The sequence below is a fragment of the Canis lupus genome, chromosome 28, assembly GCF_003254725.2.
Source record: "Canis lupus dingo isolate Sandy chromosome 28, ASM325472v2, whole genome shotgun sequence".
Classification (NCBI taxonomy): Eukaryota; Metazoa; Chordata; class Mammalia; order Carnivora; family Canidae; genus Canis; species Canis lupus.
The window spans coordinates 7,874,049-7,901,240 of record NC_064270.1 but is presented as its reverse complement, the minus strand read 5'-3'; the positions used below and the strand labels follow the sequence as shown (position 1 = coordinate 7,901,240).

At 46.4% G+C, this 27,192-nt stretch overlaps 1 protein-coding gene across 1 annotated transcript; it reads right to left on the bottom strand.

Moving 5' to 3' along the window:
* Window positions 1–388: 388 nt before the first annotated feature.
* Window positions 389–18,999, bottom strand: FFAR4 (free fatty acid receptor 4). Its single transcript, XM_025466554.3, has 3 exons — window positions 18,388–18,999; window positions 7,806–7,934; window positions 389–1,054 (listed from the first exon to the last, which is right to left on the bottom strand). The coding sequence occupies exons 1-3, from the start codon at window positions 18,952–18,954 to the stop codon at window positions 665–667; spliced, it is 1,086 nt and encodes a 361-aa protein (XP_025322339.1). The 5' UTR covers window positions 18,955–18,999; the 3' UTR covers window positions 389–664.
* Window positions 19,000–27,192: the final 8,193 nt, after the last annotated feature.

Here is a 27,192-nt window from a genome sequence, read left to right as displayed (position 1 = left end):
TAAGAGGCACCTGACAGGTGAATCAGTGGAAGGAATTGCTTGTGCTCTCACTTTGGATGTTTTGAGCCATCCTATCTCCTCTCTGGTTTCATGGATTTCATGACACAGCTTCTCCTAAAAGAGTCCATGGCATTTCTTTTCTTTCTTTCTTTTTTTTTTTTTTCATTGCATTTCTTATAAGTGAAAAACGAAATCATCTTTAATTACTCTTTGGAAATTCCTCAAGTGCTTTTTACATTAGTGAATGGTCTTTAGGCCTTGCAAGTCCAGGGTGGAGGCCTATAGTGGCTGTGATCCTTCAGGGAGAAACCTGTGTCCTCGATCATTTCCAAAACTCATTCCAGAAACCAGCACAGTGTGGCTTTACATGTAAGTGATGTGATTGCTGAACAGTTATAAATAAAAATTTATTAAACTCAATCATATTGCAAACATACTGAAAAAGTTCATATTTAAAAGGAGCGCATAGCAAATTTTTATAAAGGGTAAAATTGTTAAACCTAATGATCACCCTTTAATTTACTGGTGCTATAAATATGTATTTGCATAGGTTATATTTTCTTAAAGCAGGCTACATTGATGTCATGCACCTGGAAATTAACTCCCTTTGAGAACATATCATGGCTTTCCAGAGGGTGATAAACTGCCTATAGAGAAAATTTAATTAGCTGTAAATAATTGACAGATCATTTCTTCTGACAGATGTATCTGTAAACATGGCTCCCTTTTCTGGGTAGAAGAAGCAGTGAAAAATTTTCCTCCATTCGTTCCTAAACAGTGACATGTTATAGAGAATGGGGTTCAGGGCCGAGTTGGCAAACGTGAATGCCACCACCCAGAAGAAGAGGGATGGCCAGATGACCAAGTCTTGCTTGAAGTTCTGGATCAAGATGAGGAGGATGGTGATGATGATGGGGCTCCACATAATGAAGAAGGAGATCATGAGCAGGAAGAGCGTGCGGAAGAGCCGGAAGTCCTGCTGGGACACGCGGATATGGTGGCTCTCTGAGTAAGCTAGGTTCACCGTGAGCCTTTTCCTTGACGCCTTTGTGATCTGCAGGAACACAAAACAGAGCCACAGCCATGATTTACTGCAGGATGTTGGGGGTTTTGACTTTGGAGGAGCAAAGCAGCTAGCATTGGAAGCTGTCATCCCTGCTGCCCTGAGACAATTTGGCTTTGGAAATTTGTGTGGAGAGCACCTGTCTCAGAGCCTGGCAGCTGCCTGCACTTAGGATGTTCTGGGGAAAAGGGGCATCTGGCTGACTCCAAGGAAATAAGGCAGAAAATCACCCGTATTATAAAGAGAGTTGATGCAGAGAAGTGAAAAGGCTGCGCTGGATGGTCTAGAAGAGAAATATGCGAGCAGAAACACATTGCTATGGTCCGACGCATCACCCCCGAGGTTATGGCATTAGGAGGTGATCAGGTTATGGGATCCAAGCCCTCACAAATAGTGCCCTCAGGAAAGAATCCCGGGACAGCTCCCTCAGCCCTCTACCACAGACAAGGGGGCAGGCTGCAGCCTGGGGGAGGGCACCCTCCTCTTCACCTCCCAGCCTCCATGACTCTGACAAATTCACTTCTGTTGTTTACAAGCCACCCAGTCTGTGGTATTTTGTGATGGCAGCCCGAACAGACTAAGACGCGCATTTTCCCTATTATTTCTTGAGAAGTAAGTCATTGTGTAAGAGCGGTATGTGTTCAAGCTACAAACTCAAAACATTGTGGTACTGAAGCAGATCAAGTTAAAAATACAAGGCCTGTAGCTTCCCGTACTCTCTGTTTCCACTCCCTGGCAGTTTGGTGGCAGGGGAGATGGCATGAGGGTGTGGCAAATCTGGGCAGAAAGGGAGCACTGAGCCCCTGTATTTGGTTCCTTTCCTTTACAGGAGCAATTGAGTTGGATCCTAGTCTTGCCACAGGCCCCTGAAGTGGAGGACTAGAGGCTGCTCATTTGCTGAGACAGCTGCTGCCAGGAGTCAGCCTGTGGCATGGGCCATTTGGGAATGATCCCCTGATCAGTAGGATCTGTTGGCACCACCACCAGCTACATGGAGATCAGGCACCATGACCAACAGGTGAGGACAGTCACCTCACAGTGGTGGGTGCGTAAGGGATGATTCCAACAGCAACCTCATCGCTTGTGCTGCCCACATTGCCCTGCCAAGAAGGCTAGAGTCCCTCATATATTTGAATGATTTCAATATAAATTCATATTTATTGAGCACTTACTATGTGCCAGGCTCTATACATATCACTTGGCTTATCTCTTTACATTCTCCCAACAATTCTGTGACATACGTACTTTGATGACCCCCATTTTACAGATGAGAAAACTGAGGCTCAAAGAGGTTAAGGAACTTGCCCAACAGCACCCAGCTAAGCAGTCGAAAAGCTGAACTTCAAACCTGGGGAGTCTGACTCCAGCCCATGCTCTTAATGTTAAACTAGTTCCTTCCTACCATCTACTACTTCTGCCACTGGAAATCCTTCTGCCTGGACTATCACTTCAAGCTCTAATGCCAGAAACACCAAGAAAGCCTCTTGGTTCATCTCCCACGTGGCATGCTGCAGTGCTTTGTTTTGGGGACTCACATGGCCTGTGCTACATGTGCCATGTGGTAGGTGCTGAAGCATCATTGTCACCTCTGACCACCACCAGTCTGCAGGCTCCCGGAGGGCTGGGCAGCCCTGTGGCTTCTGTGGCCCGGAGCTCTACCAAGTGGCTGACAGTGACTGTGAGCCAGCAGACAGAGAAATGGGCTGACTCATGGTCCGAGTGGATAAGTGGTTGGGTCTGTTTTTAGCACTGACTGGTGCCTCCATTTCCTCTGCCCATGATTTCCACGACTTTCAGGGAGTGAGAAGAAAATGGGCTCATTATAATCAAATGTGGCTCCCTGCTGCTCCCCACCCCATGTTAGACAATAAGACTAGTTAACGTTTTTTTTCCGGGCTTTAAAGGGCTTTAAAATGTCTCTGTCGGGGCACTGGGGTGGCTCAGTGGTTGAGCATCTGCCTTCCGCTCAGGTCATGATCCCGGGGTCCTGGGATCGAGTCCCGCATCGGGCATCCAGCATGAAGCCTGCTTCTCCCTCTGCCTGTGTCTCTGCCTCTCTCTCTCTCTGTGTCTTTCATGAATAAATAAATACAATCTTAAAAAGGTAGGGGGGCACTTCTCAGGCACATACATGGAAACTGAGTCAGAGGCAGTGCTGACAGGTAACAGGAGAGAAAGAGGTAGAGGGTGGAGGGATGTGTCTTATGGCTTCAGATGATTTGCTAGTTGTGTCTCTATGAAAAGAGTTGATTAACATTGATGGTCATTTCATTTTACCGAGTTATGCTCTTGATGGAAGAATCTCAGTTGAAAAGCTGATCCAGTGACTTTAAGTTATGAGTATCTTCAGTGGGAGAGAGACACGAGCTATGAGGGGCTGTCCAGACACTCCAACCGCCTGGAAGCTTTCCTGCTCCCAAGTTACCTGCCTGGCAAACCCACAGGTCCAAAGTGAGGACAAATGTCATAGCCCTCCCAGGAAATGGGTGATAGTAAGTTTGGCTAGTGGCTTAGAAAGTAATTTTTTAAAAGTCTTATGTTTGCATTAGTGTGATTTTCAAAATCACAAGGTTAGATCTCTTTCAAATTAAAGTCTAGCAGCCTGTTTGAAATATTATCATATCTACATTATCTTCTTAATGTGTTAAACAATCCCCTGGGGCCTATCCAGCTCCAGACAAAACCAAGGCCCACAGTAGTCAAATGATTTGTCTAAGGTCACACAGTAATAAAGTTTGGAGTAGATCTGGGTCTTAGGACTTTTTGTTCAGTGATTTCCCCACTGCCCAAAAGGAAGAGGTACTGTAGGCTCTTTCAATGTGACCCAAAGTTTGTCTTACTCATTCAGTGAGTATTTACTGAGCATCTACGATGAATAGGCTAGGCTCTGGACTCAGCATAGAGCTATAGCAGTAAACAAAACAAAGTCTCAGCCCTCCCTCATGGAGCTTGCATTCTAGTGGGCAGAACAGATGCTGCACAAATAAACGCACACAAATGGAACATGACAGAGATTGTAAGTGCACTGAAGAGAAATAAATCAGGGAAATAAAGGACAAGAGAGTGATGAGGAGGGTCTCTGGGGAAAAGCCTTTTGAACAGAGACCTTATGGAGTTGGGGGAGTGGCCCACACAGAAACTGGGGGAATAGAGATCCAGGAGAGGAAATCATCCGTGCAAAGGCCCTGAGGCAACTGTGAGTTGGCATGTGTGAGGAACAGCCCCACAGCCAATATGGATACAAGAGAGGACTAGAAGATGAGGTGAGGTGGCAGGCAGGGGCCAGATCATACGGGGTTTTAAGGTGAGGGCTTTGAGTTTTGCTCTAAGCGTGAGGGAAGTGATGGGATCTAAATTATATCTTTGAGGGGCACCTGGGTAGCTTAGTCAGTTAAGTATCTGCCTTTGGCTCAGGTCATGATCTAGGGTCCTGGGATCGAGCCCCAAGCCCCGCATCCAGCTCCCTGCTCCCCGGGGACCCTGCTCCTCCCTTTCCCTCAGCCTGCAGCTTCCCCCACTTGTGCTCACACATGCGCGCTCTCTCTGTCAAATAAATAAATAAAATATTTTTAAAAATTAATTATAACTTGGAGTCACTACCCAGAGCACTGTTTCCTATGAGTCATGATAGATACTCTGTTTTAGCCCGGAGCTGTGCTGGGGTCTGTGGTGGGAAGAACTGAAGGCTGCCCTTGGGTTTAGACCAAAGTATCCAGAAAGCAATGAACTGCAGTTCAGAGGCAGATCAGGGGCCTAGTGGGCTCTGAGAATGTTTCCACATGGGCCCTGGCCTGAGAAAAAAGATTGAAGAGGATGGGAAATCTGTCTGTGGAATAAGTCAATCTTCCCTCAGAAGGTGGCTGAGGAGTCTGAGGTGAGGTGCCAAGGGACAGACCCGAGCCTCCCGGCCTCCAGGGGACGCCCACAAAGGAGCCCTGCTCCAGCTGGCTGGCCCTGCTCTAGCCCTGGCCTCTTGCTCCTGTCATGCTCCCAATCTGGACCTGTGGTTTATTCACTCAAAAAACTCAACAGTACCTTTTCCCAGCATGCTCTGAGACAAGGGTCAGAGGGACAGTCTTGCCTAACACATAACAGCAGAAGTGGTTCACTCAGCCCCTGTGGCAGGCAGGCCATATCTCCGACAGTATCTCCCAACAATCCTACGCTGTCAGAGTCATCGCCATTTCACAGATGAGGGAGCTGAGGTTCAGACCAGTAACTTGCCAAAGGCCACACAGCAAGGACTGAAAAAGCAGATTATTAAAAGAGCCCTTTCTTGTCTCCGTGTCTGCCTTCCATGGCCCTTTGTTCTTCCCTCTCCTTCCCCTCCTTTACTTCTTACATCCATGAAACACTCAACAGTTTGCCAAAGTTTCACACTGAGCCCCGGCACCAATGCATCTGGCCTATCAGGGATTTCTACCTGGGGCAGTGGTGCTGCTGTCTGTCTCCTCTTCCCTTTCCTGGACAAAAGCTCCTTCTAGATAAAGAAGGTGGCCTGCTCACTCTTGACCTATCTCTACTCTCCAACACTTTGCATAGAGCAGTTCCTTAACAAATGTCTGAGGAATCAAAATGTTGGGACTCTGGGGCCAGATTGCCTGAGTTTAAAACCTGATACTGCTCTTGTGAGCTGTGTGATCTCTGGCAACTTACTTAGCCTCTCTGTGCATTGGTTTTCTCATCTGTTAATTCTTAATAGGATTAAATCCTTAATAGGACACATTGTAAATACTACATAAATATTTGTTAAATAACTTTTAAAGAATTCATTCTACATTTATCTTCCTTTTTCCCTTACTCCTTTTTTTTAAGGTATTAATGGCTAGTACTTACATAGCATTTACAAATGCCAGGCCCCCATTGCAAGCACTTTACAGACCTTAACTCCAGGCCTGAATCTGCCTCATGCCTTGAACAAGCCCCAGGGTGGGTGTCACTTAAGTGGGCCACAAGTCAACTGGTGGGGAAGAGTCTAGAGAAGAACATGGCTGGCCCTCTCCCAAAGGATCCAGGATTAGCAGACCCAGAGAGAAGTTGCCCTAGTTTTGGGTTCTGAGCATCTCAGAAGGTTACAGATCCTCAGCTGCCAAGAAAGGGCCATTAAAGTAGCCAGCTAGCAAGCAAGACCTACAGGGCCCCACTTCACGAAGTTTGTTTGCCAGATGACTTATAATATGTAATAAAAACCAAGATTCAACAGCTATAAACCTCTAAGAGGACTCAAGGTTTTGCATTAAACCTGAGATGAGGGATCCCTGGGTGGCGCAGCGGTTTGGCGCCTGCCTTTGGCCCAGGGCGTGATCCTGGAGACCCGGGATCGAATCCCACGTCGGGCTCCCAGTGCATGGAGCCTGCTTCTCCCTCTGCCTGTGTCTCTGCCTCTCTCTCTCTCTGTGACTATCATAAATAAATTAAAAAATTAAAAAAAAATTTAAACCTGAGATGAGCATGAACACATGCCATCTGCCTGTGCCTCTAAGAATGGGCTGCCTCAAGAGGTAGGAGAAAGGCTGGCAGGGTCCTTTCTATGGCCCTGGACACATTCTCACTTCAAGGTAGAGGTCAGGGCAGCCCCGGTGGCACAGCAGTTTAGTGCTGCCTGCAGCCCAGGGTGTGATCCTGGAGACCCTGGATCGAGTCCCACGTCAGGCTCCCTGCATGGAGCCTGCTTCTCCCTCTGCCTCTCTCTCTCTGTCTCTCATGAATAAATACATAAAATCTTAAAAAAAAAAAAAAGGTAGAGATCATTTCCTGGTTCAGTGCACTTTCGAAAAGCACCTTCTCCCTGCATGGAGCCTGCTTCTCCCTCTGCCTCTCTCTCTCTGTCTCTCATGAATAAATAAATAAAATCTTAAAAAAAAAAAAAAGGTAGAGATCATTTCCTGGTTCAGTGCACTTTCGAAAAGCACCTTCTCTGGGAGTGATGGGAAGGTCACATGAGTGGGCTTCTGGCAATGTTCTGTTTCCCATTTTTTTTCTTGGACTGCTTCTAGCAGTGTGGTCAGCTTGTGAGGTGTGCATGTATGCTGGGTATGCTTTTCTGGATGTATATTATACTTCAATAAAAAGTTTTTAGAAGTGTACATTCTCCATCACTATATTGCTGTTTGTTATGGGGTGACAATGGACCCAACCCAAAAGCCCATAAAATACATTATGTCATATCCGTATGATGGAAGACCAAGAAACCATTAAAAATAAAGAGGCAGAGATATAAAAACAAATATGGAAAGATATTACAATATAGTGTTAAGACAAAAAAGGAAATTACAAATAGTGTTATCTCAAATCTGAAACAAACAAGCATTGGGTTGAATGCATAGCGTATAGTTGATATTTGACCATTTTATATGGTGTATTTTATATACATATAACATATATACATACACACAGCTAAAAGCATGTATACAGGTAAATTTATAAAAAAAAATAACCCGAAAAATGTACTTTGAACTGTTAACAGCAGGAGTAGATGTTTAGTTTCTGTGATACATTTCTATATGTCTTTAATTTTTTTATAATGAGCTTTGTATTACTTTAGTGATCAGCTAAATAATAAAATAACAATCATAAAGACATAACTTAAAAAAAAAAAACAACTCTTTCCCCTCACTGTTGCAGAGTGGACCTAGACAGAAAGCCAGGATTGGACTGGCATGAACTCTAAGGTAACTTTTGACCTGGAAGGCTGATTCCAAGCCTAAGTGGAGTTCAGCTGTGGCACTCGAAGCACACATACCTGTAAAATTTTGGAGTAGCTGATCACAATGAGCAATCCTGGTACCAAGAAGTTCAAAGTAACAAACGACACGTCCCAGGAGATTTCTCCGGCAACACTGGGCCAAGCCAGTGTGCAAATCAGAATTTCCTAGTTACAAGAAGGAAGAGAAGAACGTCATTTAAATGGTGGCTGCTTGTTTGGCTCTGGCTCAGTCCCAGTAGGAGGGTGGTCGACACTGTTACACTGTGCTGTTACCATTACACAACTAGGATGACAAGAAATCTCAGCATCTAGGATGCGTGGGTGGCTCAGCATCTGCCTTCAGCATGATCTCCAGGTCCTGGGATCGAGCCCTGCATCAGGCTTCCTACTCTTCTGGGGAGTGGGGAGTCTGCTTCTCTCTCCCTCCCTCTTTCCTCCCTACCACTTGTTCTCTCTCTCACAGTCATAAACCAATCAATCAATCTATCTCAGCATCCCTCCCCCTGCCCACACAAACACACCTACAAACCATTTCTCTCTGACCCTCAGAATAACCAGTTATTTTTCCCATTCTCCAGGAGATGCAACGGAGTCTCAGGAGCACTGGTAATAGTTGGAGTTAGTTCCCAAGCCCAGCGCTCTGTCTGCTTCCCTGGACTTAGCTGCCTGAGAGCCCCTGAGCCTTCTTCTTTTGCAAGTTCCTCATTTTACAGGAGACAACCTGAGCCCTAAGAGGTTACATAGATTGGAAGTGCATGTTGTACTCAAGCATGTAAAAACAGGAAAAGTTTCAGTGCTCTCCCACTGGTACTGCTGAAAGCACCAGGAACCATGTCAAGGCACTAAGTGTTTGTTGGGGGGCCGTGCAAATGTCTAAAATGTGTCCAGCTGTATCAAAGAAACCCACTGGCTTATTCCAAGCTGTAATTGTGCCTAGACTTGAAAGCTCTATCCTCCTGTGTCTCTCCTCCAGAAGAGCACGCTACAACCCCACAGAATCCCGCATCGTTTGAGATATAAAACCACTGGAATGGGGTGGAAAAGCCTGGTTTGTGACCTTGCTGGTATCAGTATGTTGTGCTGGATTCCAATGTTTGACACTAATTACAAACCTCAAAACACGGTGGGGACCTTATTACATAGTTACTAGTAGCTGCTGCAACAACTTCCTCCAAGGAATAAACAGGTCAATGAAAATTTTGAGATCTGTCTGTCTCCCCTCCCAAACACAAATTTCCCCTGACTGCTTGACTGTAGGAACAAAACTGTTTAGAAACCAAGTTGCCCTGGGGCACCTGGGTGGCTCAGTAGTTGAACATCTGCCCTTGGCTCAGGTCGTGATCTTGGGGTCCTGGGATCGAGTCCTGCATCAGGTTCCCTACAGGGAGCCTGCTTCTCCCTCTGCCTATGTCTCTGCCTCTCTCTCTGTGTAAATACTCATGAGTAAATACATAAAATCTTTACAAAATAAAAAAATAAAAAATAAACCAAGTTGCCCTAAACCCTTCTGGACGCGTAGAACAGACTTTTTTATTATTATTATTATTTATTTATTTATTTTTAACATTTTTATTTATTTTATTTTATTTTATTTTTTCTTTTTATCTTTTTTTTTAATTTATTTTTTATTGGTGTTCAATTCACTAACATACAGAATAACCCCCAGTGCCCGTCACCCATTCACTCCCACCCCCCGCCCTCCTCCCCTTCCACCACCCCTAGTTCGTTTCCCAGAGTTAGCAGTCTTTACGTAGAACAGACTTTTAAGAGCACATTCTGTGTAAAACATTATTGCCTTTTGGTGGACAAGGCATCATAACCAATTGTAGTAGAATGATAGAATGATTTCTAGCATCATTCATTCATTCATTCAGCCAGTACTTGTTGAATGCTACACTAAGCCAGAGCAAATAACTTTTATCACATATATCATAATCGTGTGCTCAAACCCAAAATGCAAACAGTTACTTCTTTTCCTATTCAGTATTAACAGAAAATAGTAAATCTGATAGTCACTGAGCAATTTTTCTATTCCGGGAAGCACTTTACATACATTATCTCATTGAATGTTCCCAACAGCCATATTGAAATGCATATTATTATTTTTCCCATTACACAGAGGATAAAACTAAGGCTTAGAAACATCCTCCTAAAACAAGTCTAAGACACTAAGACTGTAGGTTTTTTTTTTAATTTAAATCCAATTATTTAACATATAATGTATTATTAGTTTCAGAGGCAGAGGTCAGTGATTCATCAGTCTTATATAACACCCAGTGCTCATCACATCACGTGCCCTCCTTTAATGTCCATCACCCAGTTACCCCATTCCCCCACTCCCTTCCACTTGAGCAAACCTCAGTTTGTTTCCTATGATTAAGAGTCTCTTATGGTTTGTCTCCTCTCAGATTTCATCTTGTTTTATTTTTCCCTATCTTCCTCTATGATCCTCTGTTTTGATTCTTAAATTCCACATGAGTGAAATAATATAACTGTGTTTCTCTGATTAATCTTTTTTCACTTAGCATAATACCCTCTAGTTCCATCCATGTCAAATGGCAAGATTTCATTTTTCTGATGGCTGAGCAGTGTTCCATTGTATATATACACCACACCTTCTTTATCCATTCATTTGCTGATGGACATCTGGGCTCTTTCCATAGTTTGGCTATTGTGGACATTGTCGCTATAAACATTGGGGTGCTGGTGCCCCTTTGGATCATGACATTTGTACCTCATAGTGCAATTGCTGGGTCATAGGGTAGCTCTATTTTCAACTTTCTGAAGAATCTCCATACTGTTGTCCAAACTGACTGAAGGTGTAGGTCTTTTTAATCATATAATATCTTCCCCACAGAGCTAAGTGGTTATAAAAGAAATACAGGGACTTGCTAAGAAAACTCAAAGGCAAATCAAGCAGGGAAGAATGCTTTAATCATATTTGTACCTTGAAAGGGGCGGTGAGAATGTTGCTTCCCTTTCCTATCTTGTTTAGATGGTTCACAAATGTACTAGTAATTCTTTTTTAAAAAACATTTTATCTATTTATTTATGAGATACACACAGAAAGAGGCAGAGATATAGGCAGAGAGAGAAGCAGGCTCTCTGAGGGGAGCCTGATGCAGGACTCAATCCCAGGACCACGGGATCACGACCTGAGCCAAAGGCAGATGCTCAACCACTGAGCCAAAGTAATTCCAAAAACTTGTTCTTCCATCCCCATCCCTACTGTCCACACCTGAGGGGGGAAAGTTCATTAGATCTTTATACATCATGGTGATTGGAAAGAAATTGGTGTCTCTCAAGGATCTTCTGAATCTTGGCAGTGAGGTAATGGACTTTAGATAATCATTGCAGCTTCACTGGTACCCAGATCTCTACCCACCATGCTCTCATTCAACAATACTGGTGGGCAACACATACCAGCAAATATGCTGAAGCAGTGATCAGAAGAGACAGACTCCATCCCTGAGTGTGCCTTGATCTCTGAGTCCTATATTTGAGATAGGAAAATGTATAGGGAGGGCAGAAAAACAGATCCCAGAACCATTTCAGAAGCCCCCCAAGGGACCCAACTCTTTCAAAAGCCTTTTACAGAATATCTGCCAAAATCTCTCCATGCTTACCACGATTTTGTAGAAGAATGTGTAATGATAGAGCCAGATATTCTCCCTACAATTGGAGCAAAAAAGTAGATCCCTAAACAATCTGCCTGCATTAGCCCCATGCTGTTGAAGAAAATGTGTAGGTGTGAACTAACAGATATACACCAGTGCACACTACCCCTCACATATGTGTAGAAAAAAGACTGGAAGGATACATTCCAGAAAACTGTCTGTTCTCGGTGGGACTCCCCTGGGACTCAAGTTATTTTTGCTCTTTTGGCTTATCTGATTTTTCTAGAATGTGCCTATATTATTTTATAAGAGCAAAAAAAAATGGCGATACAAGTTAATTTTTAAAAGAAGTGCTGATCAAACATGAAACATAGATTACTGTGATAGTTCAGCTATTTTTTTCAACAAAAGCAATGAACTCATCCAGGAAGTTCCTCCCATTCATGACTCTGGTGAAGACGTTCCTTTACCTTTTGATTTGTGGCACTCACTCCTGGCACTAGGTGTGATAAGGAAGTCAGGTGAGCACTTTGCACAGCGCCCCCAGGCCTGACAGAAGAGACCGTGGCTGGTCGGTGTGGACTGGATGACGGATTTATGTGCTCTTTCGAAAGCTTTCTGTGGTATCACAGGTTGAGTGCAGTGTTTATTTGCATTAAAAAATGTAACAACAGGCACCAGGCCCACAGGCAGAGAGCTGGTCTAGTATTATAATAGTGTTTTTGTGGGAAAATCCAACTGACTTACATTATTTTGATTCTAGCATTCTCTCCTGGGCTGTGACTCAGGGGGGGGACCGCGTGGCTGTGAGTCAGCTCTGGAAGGTGAAGACATGAGTCTTATTCTCTGTATTTTTCTGCATGTTTGAAGTGCTTCCTGGTTTTAAAAAGGAAATTTGAGGGCAGCCTGGGTGCTTCAGTGGTTTAGTGCTGCCTTCAGCCCAGGGCCTGATCCTGGAGACCCTGGATCGAGTCCCACGTCGGGCTCCCTGCATGGAGCCTGCTTCTCCCTCTGCCTGTGTCTCTACCTCTCTCTCTCTCTCTTTCTCTCTCATGAATAAATAAATAAAATCTAAAAAAATAAAAAAAAAAGGAAATTTGAAAAGCCAAAGCGCTAGGCCTGCTTTGTTACTGAGCTCCAGAAGCAGAGCTGGCCAAGTCAAAGACTGTCCTTCAATTGCTGTGTTCAACCACTCACTGACTCACACCCTGGTGGCTGCACCACCATGAGGCCACAGTGGGAAGGCGCAAGGTGAGCCTGCCCTCAAGAAGGCTCTGATGTGCTCAGGGAGAGAGAGAAGCACTAAGAAACTTCACCGCAGGGCAGTGAGCCGGTGGTGCCCAGAGCGAGAGGGGACAGGAGAGCACGTCACAGAGGAAGTAGCATCCCGGAGGGGTGGTGTTCACTATGCCTGGAGGGATGAGGCCGCTGGAGCTCGGCATCAGGACCAGCAGGCATGAAGGCAGGAGGCCACAAACAAGGCCACATACAAGGGTATGTGTGGCTAAGGGTGACTTGTATCCCCATCCCAACCACCACCTCTCCCTGGCAACCTCATCCATTTCCATGGCTTCTTTTCAAGATGCCACTGCTTTTTCCAGCCCTGTCTTCTCCTGAACCCCAGACTGGCCCCTGCACCCTGAGGACATCTCTGAAGGATGCCTCACAGGCATATCAAGCTCCAATGTCCCATCCCGGAAGGCTCTACCTCCTGCCATCACTGGCTCAGGGCATGGAGTCACCATTCCCTGTGCTGCTGGCGACCTGAGTAAGGGCCTTCTGCCTTCTTCTCCCTCCCTCCCTCCCTACTCAGAGTGGACCTTTAAGTTCTGCCCTAATAACTATCCAACACATCCACGTATCTCATTCTCACAGGCCCACCCTCCGAGGCCAAGCCATCTCTCTCCTTCCAAGTCCAGACTCCCTAAAGGGGCACACCCGGCCCTCCTCCAGCTGGCCCCACCAACCCTGCCCACACCGTGTCTTGCCAACACGTGGGCTATTTCCTCTGCCTGTAACATCCCTCCAGGTTCCCACAACCATGTCTAGCTCGCTGCCTTTCATCTTCACCCTCAGCTGAGATACCACTCATTCTCTTCTGAGAAGACTCCCCTGTGGATGGGACATCTATCTACAGGCACTGCTCAAAAGCTGACCCCTCTCCACCCTGGCTGACTTATCTGCAAATGCCACCTGATTCCAGCTGGTTCCTGTCAGCTTCTCTAATGATGTCTCTTGGAGTACCCCTGAGGATTCTTTTGGTTTTTGTTTATTTGTTTGTTTTGAGATGTACTTCGTTATTTATTGCTATTTTTGATCTTTTCCCAAGCCAGTTCTTTGTTTATTTTTTAAAAGATTTTCTTTATTTATTTGAGAGAGAGAGAGAGAGAGAGCGCACAGAGGAAGAAATAGACTCCCTGCTAAGCAGAGAGCCCCATGTGGGGCTCAATCCCAGGACCCAGAGATAAGATGCTTAACAGACCGAGCCACCCAGGGGCTCCTGAGGATCCCTTTGTAAACCATTCTCCCTCTTCCAACTCTTCAAGCAAAATGGAAGACTTCAAGATCACTTTAAGGCAGTGGGAATCCCAGTGGATATACCCTTGTCTCCCCACTTCCTAAAAGAAAAGAAAGAACACATCAGTGCAAGAGATGAACTTTCTTCTATCTTAAAGATATCCTCTAGGGATGCTCTAAGTGGCTCAGTGGTTGAGTGTCTGCCTTCAGCTCATGGCATGATCCCCAGGGCCCCGGCATCGAGTCGAGTCCCACATCTGGCTCCCCACAGGGAGCCTCCTTCTCCATCTGCCTGTGTCTCTGCCTCTCTCTCTGTGTCCCTCATGAATAAATAAATAAAATCTTTAAAAACATAAAGATATCCTCTAATAGTAGCAAAGGCAAGCAAACTTGTGTTTATCACGTCAGCCAGTTTACACTCAGCAGAGACACGACGGCATTCTGGTCTGGTATTAAACGAGGGCAGGCCGAGTGGGGAGGTCGGGGGCTCCTAAGGAAGTGTGAATTCATGGGAAACACCACGGGGAGGAGCATAGACTCGGGCTATATTCTGTTCCATCCCCTGACTGCTCTGTGACTTTAGGCACATCCCCCTTCGGAAAATGAACACACAGACACTTATTTGTAGGGTTTCTGTGAGAACCGCACTGTGCCACGGTTTCAGGCCATCTGCATTGTCGATACATGCACCTCTTTGCACAGGACGGTGTCTCGGTCGTGTGACTCGTGGTGAGGGCAGCGTGGAGGGGTGCTCAGTAAATGTTTGTGGAATGAACGGGCAGCAGCACATTCTGGCCGGGGTGGACAGTACCCCGCAACCTGCCGATGAGGGTCAGTGTCCTGCCATGGCCACAGCACACACAGGCAGGAATCCTGTTGGAACAGGCTGAATTGACCTGGCTGAGATGTCTGTGTTGCTGCCATGTGCCCACCTTCTTAAAACGACAGTCTCTTATTTTACAGCAATCAGAAGAATCACACTATTTAAGGAATATTTAAAATACTTATAACCGAAGATAAGGAAACTAATAATAGCTGGCAATTCTTGAGTGCTTAACTGTGTATGTGCCAGGTGTTGGCTCACGTACTGAGCATTAGTCCCCACGGCAATCCTATAAGGTTACAGTGTTCCCATGCCCATTCTGGAGATGAGGAAAGGAGGGCATAGAGGTGGGGACCACTTGCCTCTGTCACATGGCCCCTAAGTGGCAGAGATGGGATTCAGACTCAGAATGCTGGACCCCAAAGCCCATACTCCTAAAACCAAATTGTTTAGCATTTTCAGCACGTCAATCATTTCATCCTCCCTTCAGAGAAGTTTTAGAGAGGTGGTCACCTGGACTGCTGGGCACCCAAGTGTCCAAATGGACAAGGCTACTCATGCTCCTGGTTTGGGGACCTGGGGGTGCACCCTAATTGGTAGGAAGCTCTGAGAGGCCCTGTTTCCCTGGCCAGCGCTTCTTCAGCAGAGGCAGCCAGCGCGTGTTCAGGGTTAGTGAGCTCCCTCAGCTGGTGGTTTGGGTAGGAAAGTATCCCTCACCTAAAACCGCCGTATTCAGTGGCCAAGTGGGAAGGGGCAGGCACAGTCTACAGACAGGAAGCTGGGAACAGAGGATTAAGAAAACAAGCTTTTGCTAATTTTAAATGTGAGACTCTGTTCAGTCTAGCCTAGATCCTTCTCTGTCTCTTTTTTAAAATGGCCACACTCCTTTTTCTCCCCATTTTCTCCTTCTTTTTAACTTATTTCTTCAATCCCTAAGCCTCAGCTTGCTCACCTATAAAATGAGTTGTTTCCCGTGGGCTCCGGTCACAGCCCTTGAGGAAGAGGAGAGTTTTTCTGTTCCTTGGCTTATTGGCAGAGGCATGTGGCAGGAGTGCAGGTGGGGAAAAGACAAAGGGGTTGGAGAGTTCGAAAGGACCATCTGGCTTTTCATTACAGGCTCCCTGGCCCCACTTCTACTAATTTCAGGGAAGAGGGCTCCTGCAGCCACCTCACCTAACCCCCAATTTTCTGAAGTGTTCTCCCAATGGCTTTGTCCAATTCCTCTCCAAAGGCTCTTAGAACCAAGGAGGTGTTTTTGCTTTAGGACAAGAGGGGGTCTGCATGCCCGGCCCCAAGGGACACTGAGGAAAAGCCACAACACAAGTCTCTATGGAAGCACCTTGCAGTACAGCTCTGGTCATCCCAGAAGTGCTGTAGGGGGCTCCGACACAGACACCCTACCAGAGGTGAAATACAGAGTGACAAAACAAGAGGAGCCCCCATCTGCATGAAGGCCTTCTTGCTCAAACAGCCACCTGTGTCCAAGCAGGCGAGCAGTTTTAGTCTGGGCTTTTGGCCAGGAGGGGACAAGAGCCTCGCTTCTTTTAGTGTTATTTGTCAGTCAAGTATAAATGTACCTAAAACAACTGTAAAAGGGAGGGGCACACGTTTGGGAACATAAGATACCCTAAAGACATATTCTATTTGATCTTTAATTTCCCAAGTGTCATTTTTTTCTGTAAGAAAAAAAAATGAGGAAACGTCCCTCAAGGTCTATGAAAAAAGAAACACCGTGATTCAGTGAGATAGTAACTTAAGAGATCAAAGACTGGTAGGAGAACCTGGCCTCCGGCTGGTCCAGCGGCTCTGCGGTGAGGCCTGGTCTTTCGCTTATTTTAGAAGTATCTGGGTGACCCACCTTGATTCTCAGGTATATCTGGGCTGAGGAGGACAGGCTTGCCCACTAGGTTGGGGTCCTTGGCTGCTATGCCAGTGGCACCCCACCAACTCAGCTGAGCTCAGCTGTCCTGGCCCCGGTGCGGGGGGCATGGCCATAGGCTTACATTTTCTTTGATCAAGTGCCACATGCCGGACATAATTCCTGCTTATTAGTCATTCAAGGCCTTCAAACAAAACAAAACCATCAAACAAAAACCTCACAACGTATTCCATGCAAAAAGTAAACTATTAGGAAAGAGACTTTTAGGTCTGACTTGTGTTAAAAGGAAAAAAAAAAAAAAGATACTGCTTACACAGGATGCAGACGTCTCCCCTCACCCCTGGAAAAGACCTGTGTGGGACACTGATCTGGGGAAACCCCCAGAGAAGCCCACCTCTGCTTCCCTGCTCAAGAGGACTATCCAAGAGGGCAATCTCTGGCCAGACTTCTCTAGCAGAAAGCCTTCCCCAGGTCACATCTTATTCTCGTGCCCTTCCATCTTCTCATTCCCTTCTGGTCACTGAGCAGACCTCTCTTTGGGGCTGTGGTTTGTGACAGTGTTGCTCAGGCCAGGAAACCAGTGAGTTGTAGAGAAAGGGAAACCAGCTTAGGGCAGACGCCCCCACAGCCCCACCCTCACCCCAGAGGCTGTCCCCAAGACAGGATGTGTGCCTTCCTTTGGGGCGCACAGACGTCTGTCCTTTCTCTGTCCCTTCCCATGAGGTGCAGAAAACCTAACACACTGGGATGACAGCCAGAACCACCGGCCACCGTCCTCGACCAGGCCCACATCCAGGCTCCCGGTCCTGAACTGAATCTTGGTGTGCAAACTCTGCAAGAGCGCAGCAGGGCAGCAACAGGGACAGCCCTGGACTGCGATGCCGGACCTCAGAACTGGGAGTGGACCCGAGCCAGTGTCATGAACTGTCCACAGAACCCTTTTTTTTTTTTTAACGTCATGGATCCCCCACAAAGCTCCTAATGACAACTGAACACACTGCTCAGAATAAAGCTCATCTGCCAGCTTCTGGAATCTGCCAAACATTTCCGGCACCCAGGATACTCTGAAGCCACCCATCATCCAAGGCTCCCAAGGTAGAGAAGATCCTGTGTTCTAGTCTAATCCTTCTGTCTTGCAGTTGGAAAAACTGAGGCTCCGGGGAAGGATCCCAACACCCCTAAGTGGCAGCATTGGGCTTAGGTCCCTGGGTCTCTGATGTCTGTTCTCCCTGGCTCTGCCCGCAGGTTCTCAGAGCACCGGGACCCTCAAGAATGTGCTGAGCACGATCTCAGCTCCTCCTCGCACTGAGGGTGAGATGCCCTGAGCAAGTCATTCCCCTGCGTGCCTCAGCTTCCTCACTGGAAAAGTGGACGTGCGCCAGTAAGAGTGCTGCAGCAGCAGCAGAGAGAATCCTGCGAGAAAGCAGAATTCAGTCCGCAGCAAAGCGATTAGCCACCCCGGATCCTGGAAGTTCCACCTGGCTGGCTCCCGCCTTCCCGTTATTGCACTAACCTCAAAATAAAGAGTGCACTTTGCAGGCATTTGGAGGACTCCACGTGAAAAGGTTTTGGAGGGCCTTCAGGGGACCTGCGTCGCTGCAGTGACATTTAAGTGCCAACACTTCAAAGCACCGGGCACAGCGACACAGCGGGCAGATACAGCGAATGGCCTGTGACTGTTCTGCTGGTTTCGTTGCCCTTTATCCCGGGCCACCGTTTCCTCGGGATCTCGCCCGCCAGCCCGCCCCAGACGCCTGCCGGCGCGCACAGCCGGGCGCTCACCTGGTCGCGACCGGGCAGCCGCTGGGGGACGACGTGGAAGAAGACGCAGAGCGGCAGCGCGGCGAGCGCCGAGTAGCCCCAGACGAGCGCCAGCAGCGCGGCCCTCGCCCGCCGCCCCAGGCCCCGCGCGCCCCGCTGCAGGCGGACGATGCACACCACGCGCTCCAGGCTGACGGCCGCCAGCGTGAGGATGGTGACGCTGCCGCTCAGGCTCATCACGTAGAAGAGCAGGTGGCAGGCGACCGGGCCCAGCAGCCAGGCCTCGGTCCACCGCACGGCCAGCACCGGCGGGATGGCGCTGGTGAAGAGCAGGTCGGCGCAGAAGAGGTTGAGCACCAGGCAGGCGGTGGTGCCGCGGCGCCGTCGGCGCGCCACCAGCACCAAGGCGCACACGTTGCCCAACAGCGACACCGCGAAGATGAGCGCCAGCACGACCGTCTCCACGGCGGTCAGCACCAGCCGGTGGTCGCCCTTGACGTCGGAGAAGAAGGGGAAGCGGGTGCGGTTGGCCCGCTCCAGGCTGCGCGGGGACCCGGCGCCCGGCGCCTGCGCGCACTCAGGGGACATGCCCGGCGCCCGGCGGCCCGCAGCCGAGTGGGGCGCGCCTCGGGGAGGTGACCGAGCGCCAAGGCGGGGAAGGGGGAGGGAGGCGGTTGCGACACCTCCCCGCCCCCCGCCCCCCGGGAGCGCCGGCGCCGGGCGTTACGGGCCGAGGCCGGGCGCGCGGGAACGAGGAAGTGCCGGGCTCGGCGGCGGCCGGGGCGGGGGCTTGAGAGCCCACCCGGGGGCCCCGCACCCCTGCAGTGCGCCCCAGGTTCCACCGACCTCCGGGGGCCAAGTGTGTGCGAAGCCCTTAATCCACCGATTCAAGAAAAATGGATTTCGGAGCGTCAGAGCCGGACTTTGGAGATCCGTGTGGTTCAGGCTTTATCCAAGAAGCCCCACGCGTCCAGGCGCACACTCCAGAGCCCTCGGCGATGGGCGCGGGCCTCCTTCGGGGGAGAAGGGACCCGTTGTTTTATCTTTGCTTAGCAGCAGGTGACCTTAGCTGGATTCTTTTCTTTCTCCGTTTCCCAGGTTTTCTTTCACCTGTAGAATGCGAATAAGATATCTCCCGGGGTAATCGTGAGGCTCATATCGAGAGATTAACACTTGGCATATAGCAATTGCCCCTGAAATGTCATCAATTATTAGTCACTGTACAAAATGTATGTGAACTTTGCATTCTGAGCAACGATACAAAAATGCTTTCATGTAAAAAGAGTGGGGTCCCAAAAATCTTGAAGAAGCTTGACACCCCAGAAAGACAGACACGCCAAGATTTTCAGGTATAGCTACAGGCTGTGAATGTGTCTCTGACACCACAATTTGAAAAGCACTGGGCAATCCAGTCCCCATATAGGTAAGGAAACTGAGGCATAGCAATGAGTGGCTTATGCAAGGCGGCTCCTGGTTAATAATAATAGCCAGATCCCCTGCCCCACATCTTTCCACCAAGCTCAGTGTCTAGTTTTCTGTTACACTAACAGAGGCAGTTAGAGAATGAAAAATGTGCTTGTGGCCCTAGACCCAGTGACTACTTCCCTGGCCAGCCACCCTCCCCTGCCACCACCCCCCCTTTGCCATACTACCAGGCCTCTCCCAGTGGTGCATTCTGTCTGTGTATTTATTAAGGATTTGGCTACACCAGCCTGAGGTGCTATCTGGGGAGGAGTCTGCTTATCACTGTGTCATGTGTATCTCAGTTGAGTGTGACCTCTGACCTGAGGAGCAGATTACATGTCAGTGGGAGATGTTCAACTAGAAGCCTGAGGAAATTCAAGTTGTAGGGGCACCTGGGTGGGTCAGTGGTTGAGCATCTGCCTTTGGCTCACAGCGGATCCCGGGATCCTGGGATTGAGTCCCCCTCCCCCACAGGGAACCTGCTTCTCCCTCTGCCTATGTCTCTGCCTCTTTCTGTGTCTCTCATGAATAAATAAATAAGATCTTTAAAAAAGAAAAAGAAATTCAAGTTGTAAAACAGAACCAGTTAGCTTCCTGACACTGTTGTAAAGAGATTGGGATAAAGGGAACTCATATGGGATTTGGCAACTCCCTGGGGTCAGGGTATATTGGTTTGTTGTGCGAGGGAAAAGAGAGCTGTGTGAGTGTGAAGGAGAGAGAGGGTTGGTGAAAGTAGAAGGGTGGATTCCATTATCACAGGCTAGTGTACCGTGGGGATGGATAGGTTTCCTCAGAGTGGGCGACCAGGATGGGCTTTCAGGGCTAGAAGGCCTTCTCCATCATTACCCTCTGGGGTTCTTCCAATGGCAAAGTTTCCCACATTTTCTACTTTTACATTGCCTTCATGGCACACCCAGGCCAAAAGACATACCTAACAGTTTCATTTATTAAGCATCAGGGTCCAAATGACTTACTAAGACTATATGTCCTAAAAGCTTAGTAGCCATCTGGGGGAACGATAAACCTGAATGAAAAAATAGACATAGTGACTTCGTAATGGGATGGGTGTACCTGTTGAGCTCTAAAAAACTGGGAATCAGATTGAACAATGCTACTCTCATTTCCTACTCCACATTGATTGATTTTTCAGATGTTTGCTTTTTATCACAGTAACCCCTGAAAACTGAGTTAGTGAGCTTAAGGTTGAAACTGTGAACAACCTAGAGCTAGTAGTTTATGTGGAGTCCAGTGGATGTTGAGTAGTCCTGTGTTTCCCTGGGCACCCAAGCACACGTGAGCATATGGCTAAGAACACAGGCTTGGAAACTCCCCTGCCAAGATCAGAATCTTGACTGGGATGCCTGGGTGACTCAGACTGTTAAGCCTCTGCCTTTGGCTCAGGTCCTGATCTCAGGGTCCTGGGGTCAGGCTCCCTACTCCCTACTCAGCGGGGAGTCTGCTTCTCTCTCTCTCTCTCTCCCTCTGCCCCTCCCCCTACTCATGCACAATGCGCACGCGTGCGCTCTCTCTCTCTCTCTCATTTTCCCAAATAAATGAATAAAATCTTTTTTTTCCAAAAAAAAAAAAAAAAAGATCCTGACTATATAACTCACTAGCTTCTAGTGTCTCAGTCTTCCCATATAGAAAAGGGATATAATAGTACTGATCTCTTAAGGTCTTGTGGGGATTAAATGACGTTCCTACATGTGAAGAACTAGGTACATTAAGTCATCTAGTGCTCAACACTGTTTATGGACTTAAGGACTGACCACACATCCCTATTTGCTGAGGTAGTCTCCAGTTATAAAATTATCATTAGAACCCTCTTTCCCTCTCAAATCGCCCTGGTTTGGAGGATAAATTCTGTGGTCATCCTACTTTTATGTTTGACATTGGGTGACCATCAAGTCACCACAGGCACTGAGATTTAAATTTAAGTGGTCTGATTCCAGGGCCTCTACTCTTAACCACAAAAGCAGTGCTTCTTAACTGAGGGAGATTTGAAACACACACACACACTGTGGCCGCAGAGACATCTGGAGACATTTTTGGTTGTCACGACTTGGGGGTTGCCACTGGCATTCAATGGGTAGGGGAGAGGCCAGGGCTGCTGCTTGTAATTGTATAATGCACAGGACAGCCCCATGACAAAGAATTGTCCAGCCCTCAAATGCCAATAGTGTTGAAGTTAAAGATCCCTGTAATAGAAGCTGTTGCCTCCCCAAACTTTACCTCCTACTGTTGATATCTGTTGTAAACTCCCACCTAGTGGCAAAAGCCAGAAATGGTACTATTTTCCTGGTAGGGGTTTCACAGAAAATTCTGTTATCCCTTTAACCAAACCACAGGTGAGACTCAAATTTGTGCTCTGGTCCCAGATGTGTACAGCTATAAAATATCCTTGGTCCACGGGACAGGATATGAAGTCGTCAGGGTGAATTGACCTCACTAGTTCCTCAGAATCAAGATGGCCGGAAACTACAGGCTGAGCCCTCATTATAAGAGCTGATTTATTGCTCATGGTCATTAATTACTAATATTACTATAACTTTGTAATATAGTTTGAAATCATGATGCCTCCAGTTTTGTTCTTTTTTTTTCGAAAGATTGCTTTAACTACTTGGATCTTTTGTGGTTCCACACAAATTTTAGGATTGTTTGTTCTATTTCTCTGAAAAATGCCATTGAAATTTTGTTAGGGTTTATATTGAATCTGTAGATTCCTTTGAGGAATATGGACATTTTATCAATATTAATTCTTCTAATTCATGAACATGGACTATCTTTCCATTTATTTCTGTCTTTTTCAATTTATTTAATGTCTTATAGTTTTCAGTGTATATGGGTTTTGCACTTCCTTGGTTCAATTTATTCCTAGATATTTGATTCTTTTTCATGCAATTGTTGATGGGATGGTTTTCTTAATTTCTCTTTCTGATATTTCATCATTAGTGCATACAAACTCAAGAGATTATTATTATTATTTTTAATATTTTATTTATTTATTCATGAGAGACACAGAGAGAGAGGACAGAGACACAGGCAGAGAGAGAAGCAGGCTCCATGCGGGGAGCCCGATGTGGGACTCGATCCTGGGACTCCAGGATCATGCCCTGGGCCAAAGGCAGGCGCTCAACCGCTGAGCCACCCAGGCGTCCCTCAAGAAATTATTTTACATTGATTTTGAACCCTGTAACTTTACTTTGTTTATTAATTCTATCACTTATTTTTTGTGAAATCTTCAGGGTGTGCTATATATAAAATACTGTCATCTGCAAATAGTGACAGTTTTACTTCTACCTTTTCAACTTGGATGCCTTTTATTCTTTTTTCTGGCTAGGGCTTCCAATACCATGTTAAATAAAAGTGGCAAGAGACCATCTCTGTCTTGTTCCTGATATTACAGGAAAAGCTTTCAGCTCTTCACCATTGAGGATGATGTTAGCTGTAGGCTTGTTATATATGGCCTTTATTACTTTGAGGTACATTCCCTCTGTATCTGCTTTGTTGACAGTTTTTATTATAAATGGATGTTGAATTTTGTCAAGTGCTTTTTCTGCATCTATTGAGATGATCATATAATTTTTATCCTTCATTTTGTTAATGTGGTATATCATATTGATTGATTGATGGATATTAACCCATCTTTGCATCCCTAGAGTAAATCCCACTTGATCATGTTAAATGATCCTTTTAATTTATTGTTGAATTTGGTTTGCTAATATTTTGTTGAGGATTTTTGCATCTATGTTCATAGGAATAATGTTCTGCAATTTTCTTTTTTTGTGGTAAAAATGGAATAATTGTGGATAATCCTGGCCTCATAAAATGAATTTGGAAGCTTTCCCCTCTCTTCAACTTTTTGAGAAGTTTGAGTAGGATAGGTATCGAATCTTTGAATGTTTGGTAGAATTCACCAGTGAAGTTTTCTGCTCCTGGACTTTTGTTTGTTAGGTGGTTTTTGATTACTGATTCAATCTCCTTACTAGTAATTGGTCTGTTCAGACTTTCTATTCCTTCATGATTCAGTCTTAGACAATTGTGTATTTCTAGGAATTTTATCCATTTCTAGGAATTTTATCCATTTCTTCTAGGTTGTCCAATACCATTGACATATAATTGTTTATAGTAATCTCCTATGATCCTTTGTAATTTTTGATATCAGTTGTAACTTCTCTTTCATTTCTGATTTTATTTCTTTGAGCCCTCTCTCTTTTTTTCTTAGTGAGTCTAGCGACTATGTAATCTGGCAATTCCAATTCTGGGTATCTATCTGAAGAAAATGAAAATGCTAATTTGAAAAGACATATGCACCCCTATGTTCATTGCAGCATTATTTACAATAGCCAAGATATGAAAACAATTTAAGTGTCCATTAATGGATGGATTGATAAAGAAGATGTGAGATACACACACACACACACACACACACACACACACACACAATGAAAAACTTTTCAGCCATAAACAATGAAATCTTACCATTTGCAATAATATGGGTGGAACTTGAGGGTGTTATGCTAAGTGAATTAGTGAGAGAAAGAGAGAAATATCATGTGAGTTCACTTATAAGTGGAAGCTAATAAATGAGCAAATCAAAACAAAACTCACAGAGAATAGATTGGTGGTTGCCAGAGGGGAGGGAGTTTGGGGAGTGGGTAAAATGAGTGAAGGAAATCAAAAGGTACAAACTTCCAGTTATAAAATAAGTAAGTCATGTACATCGGATATCGTGTACAACATGGTAACTGTAGTCATCTCATCATACGAAAAAAAATTGAAACTGTATGGTTATGGATGTTAACTAGACTTATAGTGGTGATCATTTTGCCAAATACACAAATAAATCATTCTGTTGTATACCTGAAACGAAATCACATTATAAGTCAATGTTACTTTAATCAAAAAATAAAATGAGTATTAGGCTAAAAAAATACTATTATCATCATGCTCCTTTGCCTCTTCCCCTCTAGATAAAATGATAGAAATGGAGACAAGGATCCACTAAGTGTAAATATGAACAGTCTAGGTTTTGAGCTAAAGGGAAGACCGCATTGAGGGATGACTTCTGTGCCTGTTTATTTTGTATTTTTAACCAGACAGGAGGAGAGGACTTTTTCTGCATGTGGTTTTTAAAATTTTCCTTTGGAAAAATTTTATAAAGTTTGTATAAAAATGCTTACTGGCCCATCACTTCCTCTGCAAACCTCTCTGTGAGTAGTCTACCCACCATCTGTCATCTACCTATTTACCTGTCTCTATATCCAGTTTGAGACACAAGTCTTTGCAGTGATCAGGGCATATCCTGCAAAATTAGGATCTACTCTAGAGCAGAATGTGAAGGGCACTTATCCCCATGTAAAGATTATGAGTCTTCCTCCAGCCTCCATTGTTCCCATCGCACCAAGGAGGGTCTCCACCACACTCCAGACCCAATTGCCCTGAACATTCAGCAATGAGTAACCAGGAGGCTGGGAGTGAAGACCACATAGTGCTCTGAGAAAGGCTCCTCATGCTCCTTTTTCCAGGAGGCCCAAGCGTTCCCAGGTAGACAAGGCACGGAGCAAATGGGAAGGTGGTGTGAGAGATCAAACCACACCTGGGAATGGGCAGAGCCTTCTGTGCACCTCCAGCCTGTAGTCCTCTCCAGTCTGCATTGTACCTATCAGACAAAAGAAGGAAGTCCAAGGAAAGATTGGAAAACGAAAACACTAAAGTCAAGACGGACAAGTCATCATCAGCCCCTGGTGGTGAAGCCTGTCTTCACCTATCAGAGCTCAGGGCAGGGATCTTTAAATGAGATCTGGTGGCCTGGATGCAACTAGCACATGCAGTGCTTCCTATCAATTAGACAAAGTGCCTGCTCTGAGCAGACAGTGACGAAAGGGCATCTCTTCCTCAGGGCTGATGCAGCCACGGCTCCAGGCTTGGCAAGCAGGGCCTGGCTGGGTTTCAGCCCTTGCACGCACCCCTCAGGGGGGCATCCTTTGCAGGGAACCACCTGCATGTTGATTCGCAATGGCTCTGCCTCCTAGTCAGTGGGCTTGGAGCAGTGGTCCCTCTCACTGGCTCTTCCTGCTCACTTGTCAGTGGTTTCTGTCCAAGCCCTCAGAGACCACCCCTTATCCTATCACCAACTGCACAAGGCCCCCTGTGTGTGTCTCACCGAGCCAATCATTTGCCTGGGGAATTTCCACAATCTCCCTACTGCTATGCCTCCCCTGAGGAACTGAAGAGCTGAAAGCAAGAGGTTAGCCTTGTAGTAACTGTGAGGACTTCGATGTACAAAGAGACTGATGTCCCTGTGCTGACCAGCCAAGCTTGACCCCTGTTGTTGGAGTCCCCGGTGTGACTGTTCCTTGAGACAGGTAAGGAGGGTGGGGCCCATCCTAAAGCTGGCCCTGCTTCCCTGATGGGGAGTTATGAGCCAATAAGATGAGGAGGATCACCTCCACTTCTGAGGTAACTTTGAAGGGCAGTGAGGAACTGGTGGACTGGCCGGGTGGATAGGAGAGAATACTAATAATACTACTGCTACTAGCAATCAAACACCTATGTGGTAATTACCATCTTCCAGGCACTATTTAAAACACTAGCATTAGCTCATTTAATCTTTATAACAATCCTATGAAGTACTGTGGTGGCTATAAAATATGGCTACAGATTTTTTTCATACACTTCCCTTCAAAAAGTGGGGCCTAACTTTCTTCCCCCCACACACTGGCTGGACTTCCTTTCTTCTAATGAGTGACTATAGCAAAAGTGATGTGACGTGATATCACAGGTTAGGTCATACGAAGGACGGACCGTCTGTCCAGCTCTCTCTCTCCAGTACCACCTGCTCTGAGGGGAGGCACCTCCTGTGTTGTGAGGAACCTCTAGAAGTCCAGTTGGGGAGAAAGTAAAGCCTCCTGCCAACAGCTAGCCCCAACTTGCCAGCTGTGTGAGCGAACCACCTTGGAAACAGACCTTCTAGCCCCAGTTGAGCCTTCAGGTACGATAGCCCCACCCTACGTGTGACTGAACCTCATGAGAATCCATGAGAGTCACCCAGCTAAGCTGCTCCAGAATACCTGACCCACGGAAACTGAGGTAATAAATGTTTATAGTTGTTATAAGCCACTAGGTTTGGGGGTAATTTGTTTCACAGCAAAAGATAACGAATGCCAGCTGGTTCTTTTATTATCTCTATTTTACAGACGTGGAAACGGAAGCACAGAAAAGTCATGGAATTTGCCTTAGGTCCTGGTCAATGTGATCTGAGACCAGGCAGTCTGGCTCCAGGGCCTGTGCTGTGACCCCCCACAGTGAGCCTGTCTGGATTCTGAGGCCTGTATAAGAGACAGGGCTCAGGGGACCCAG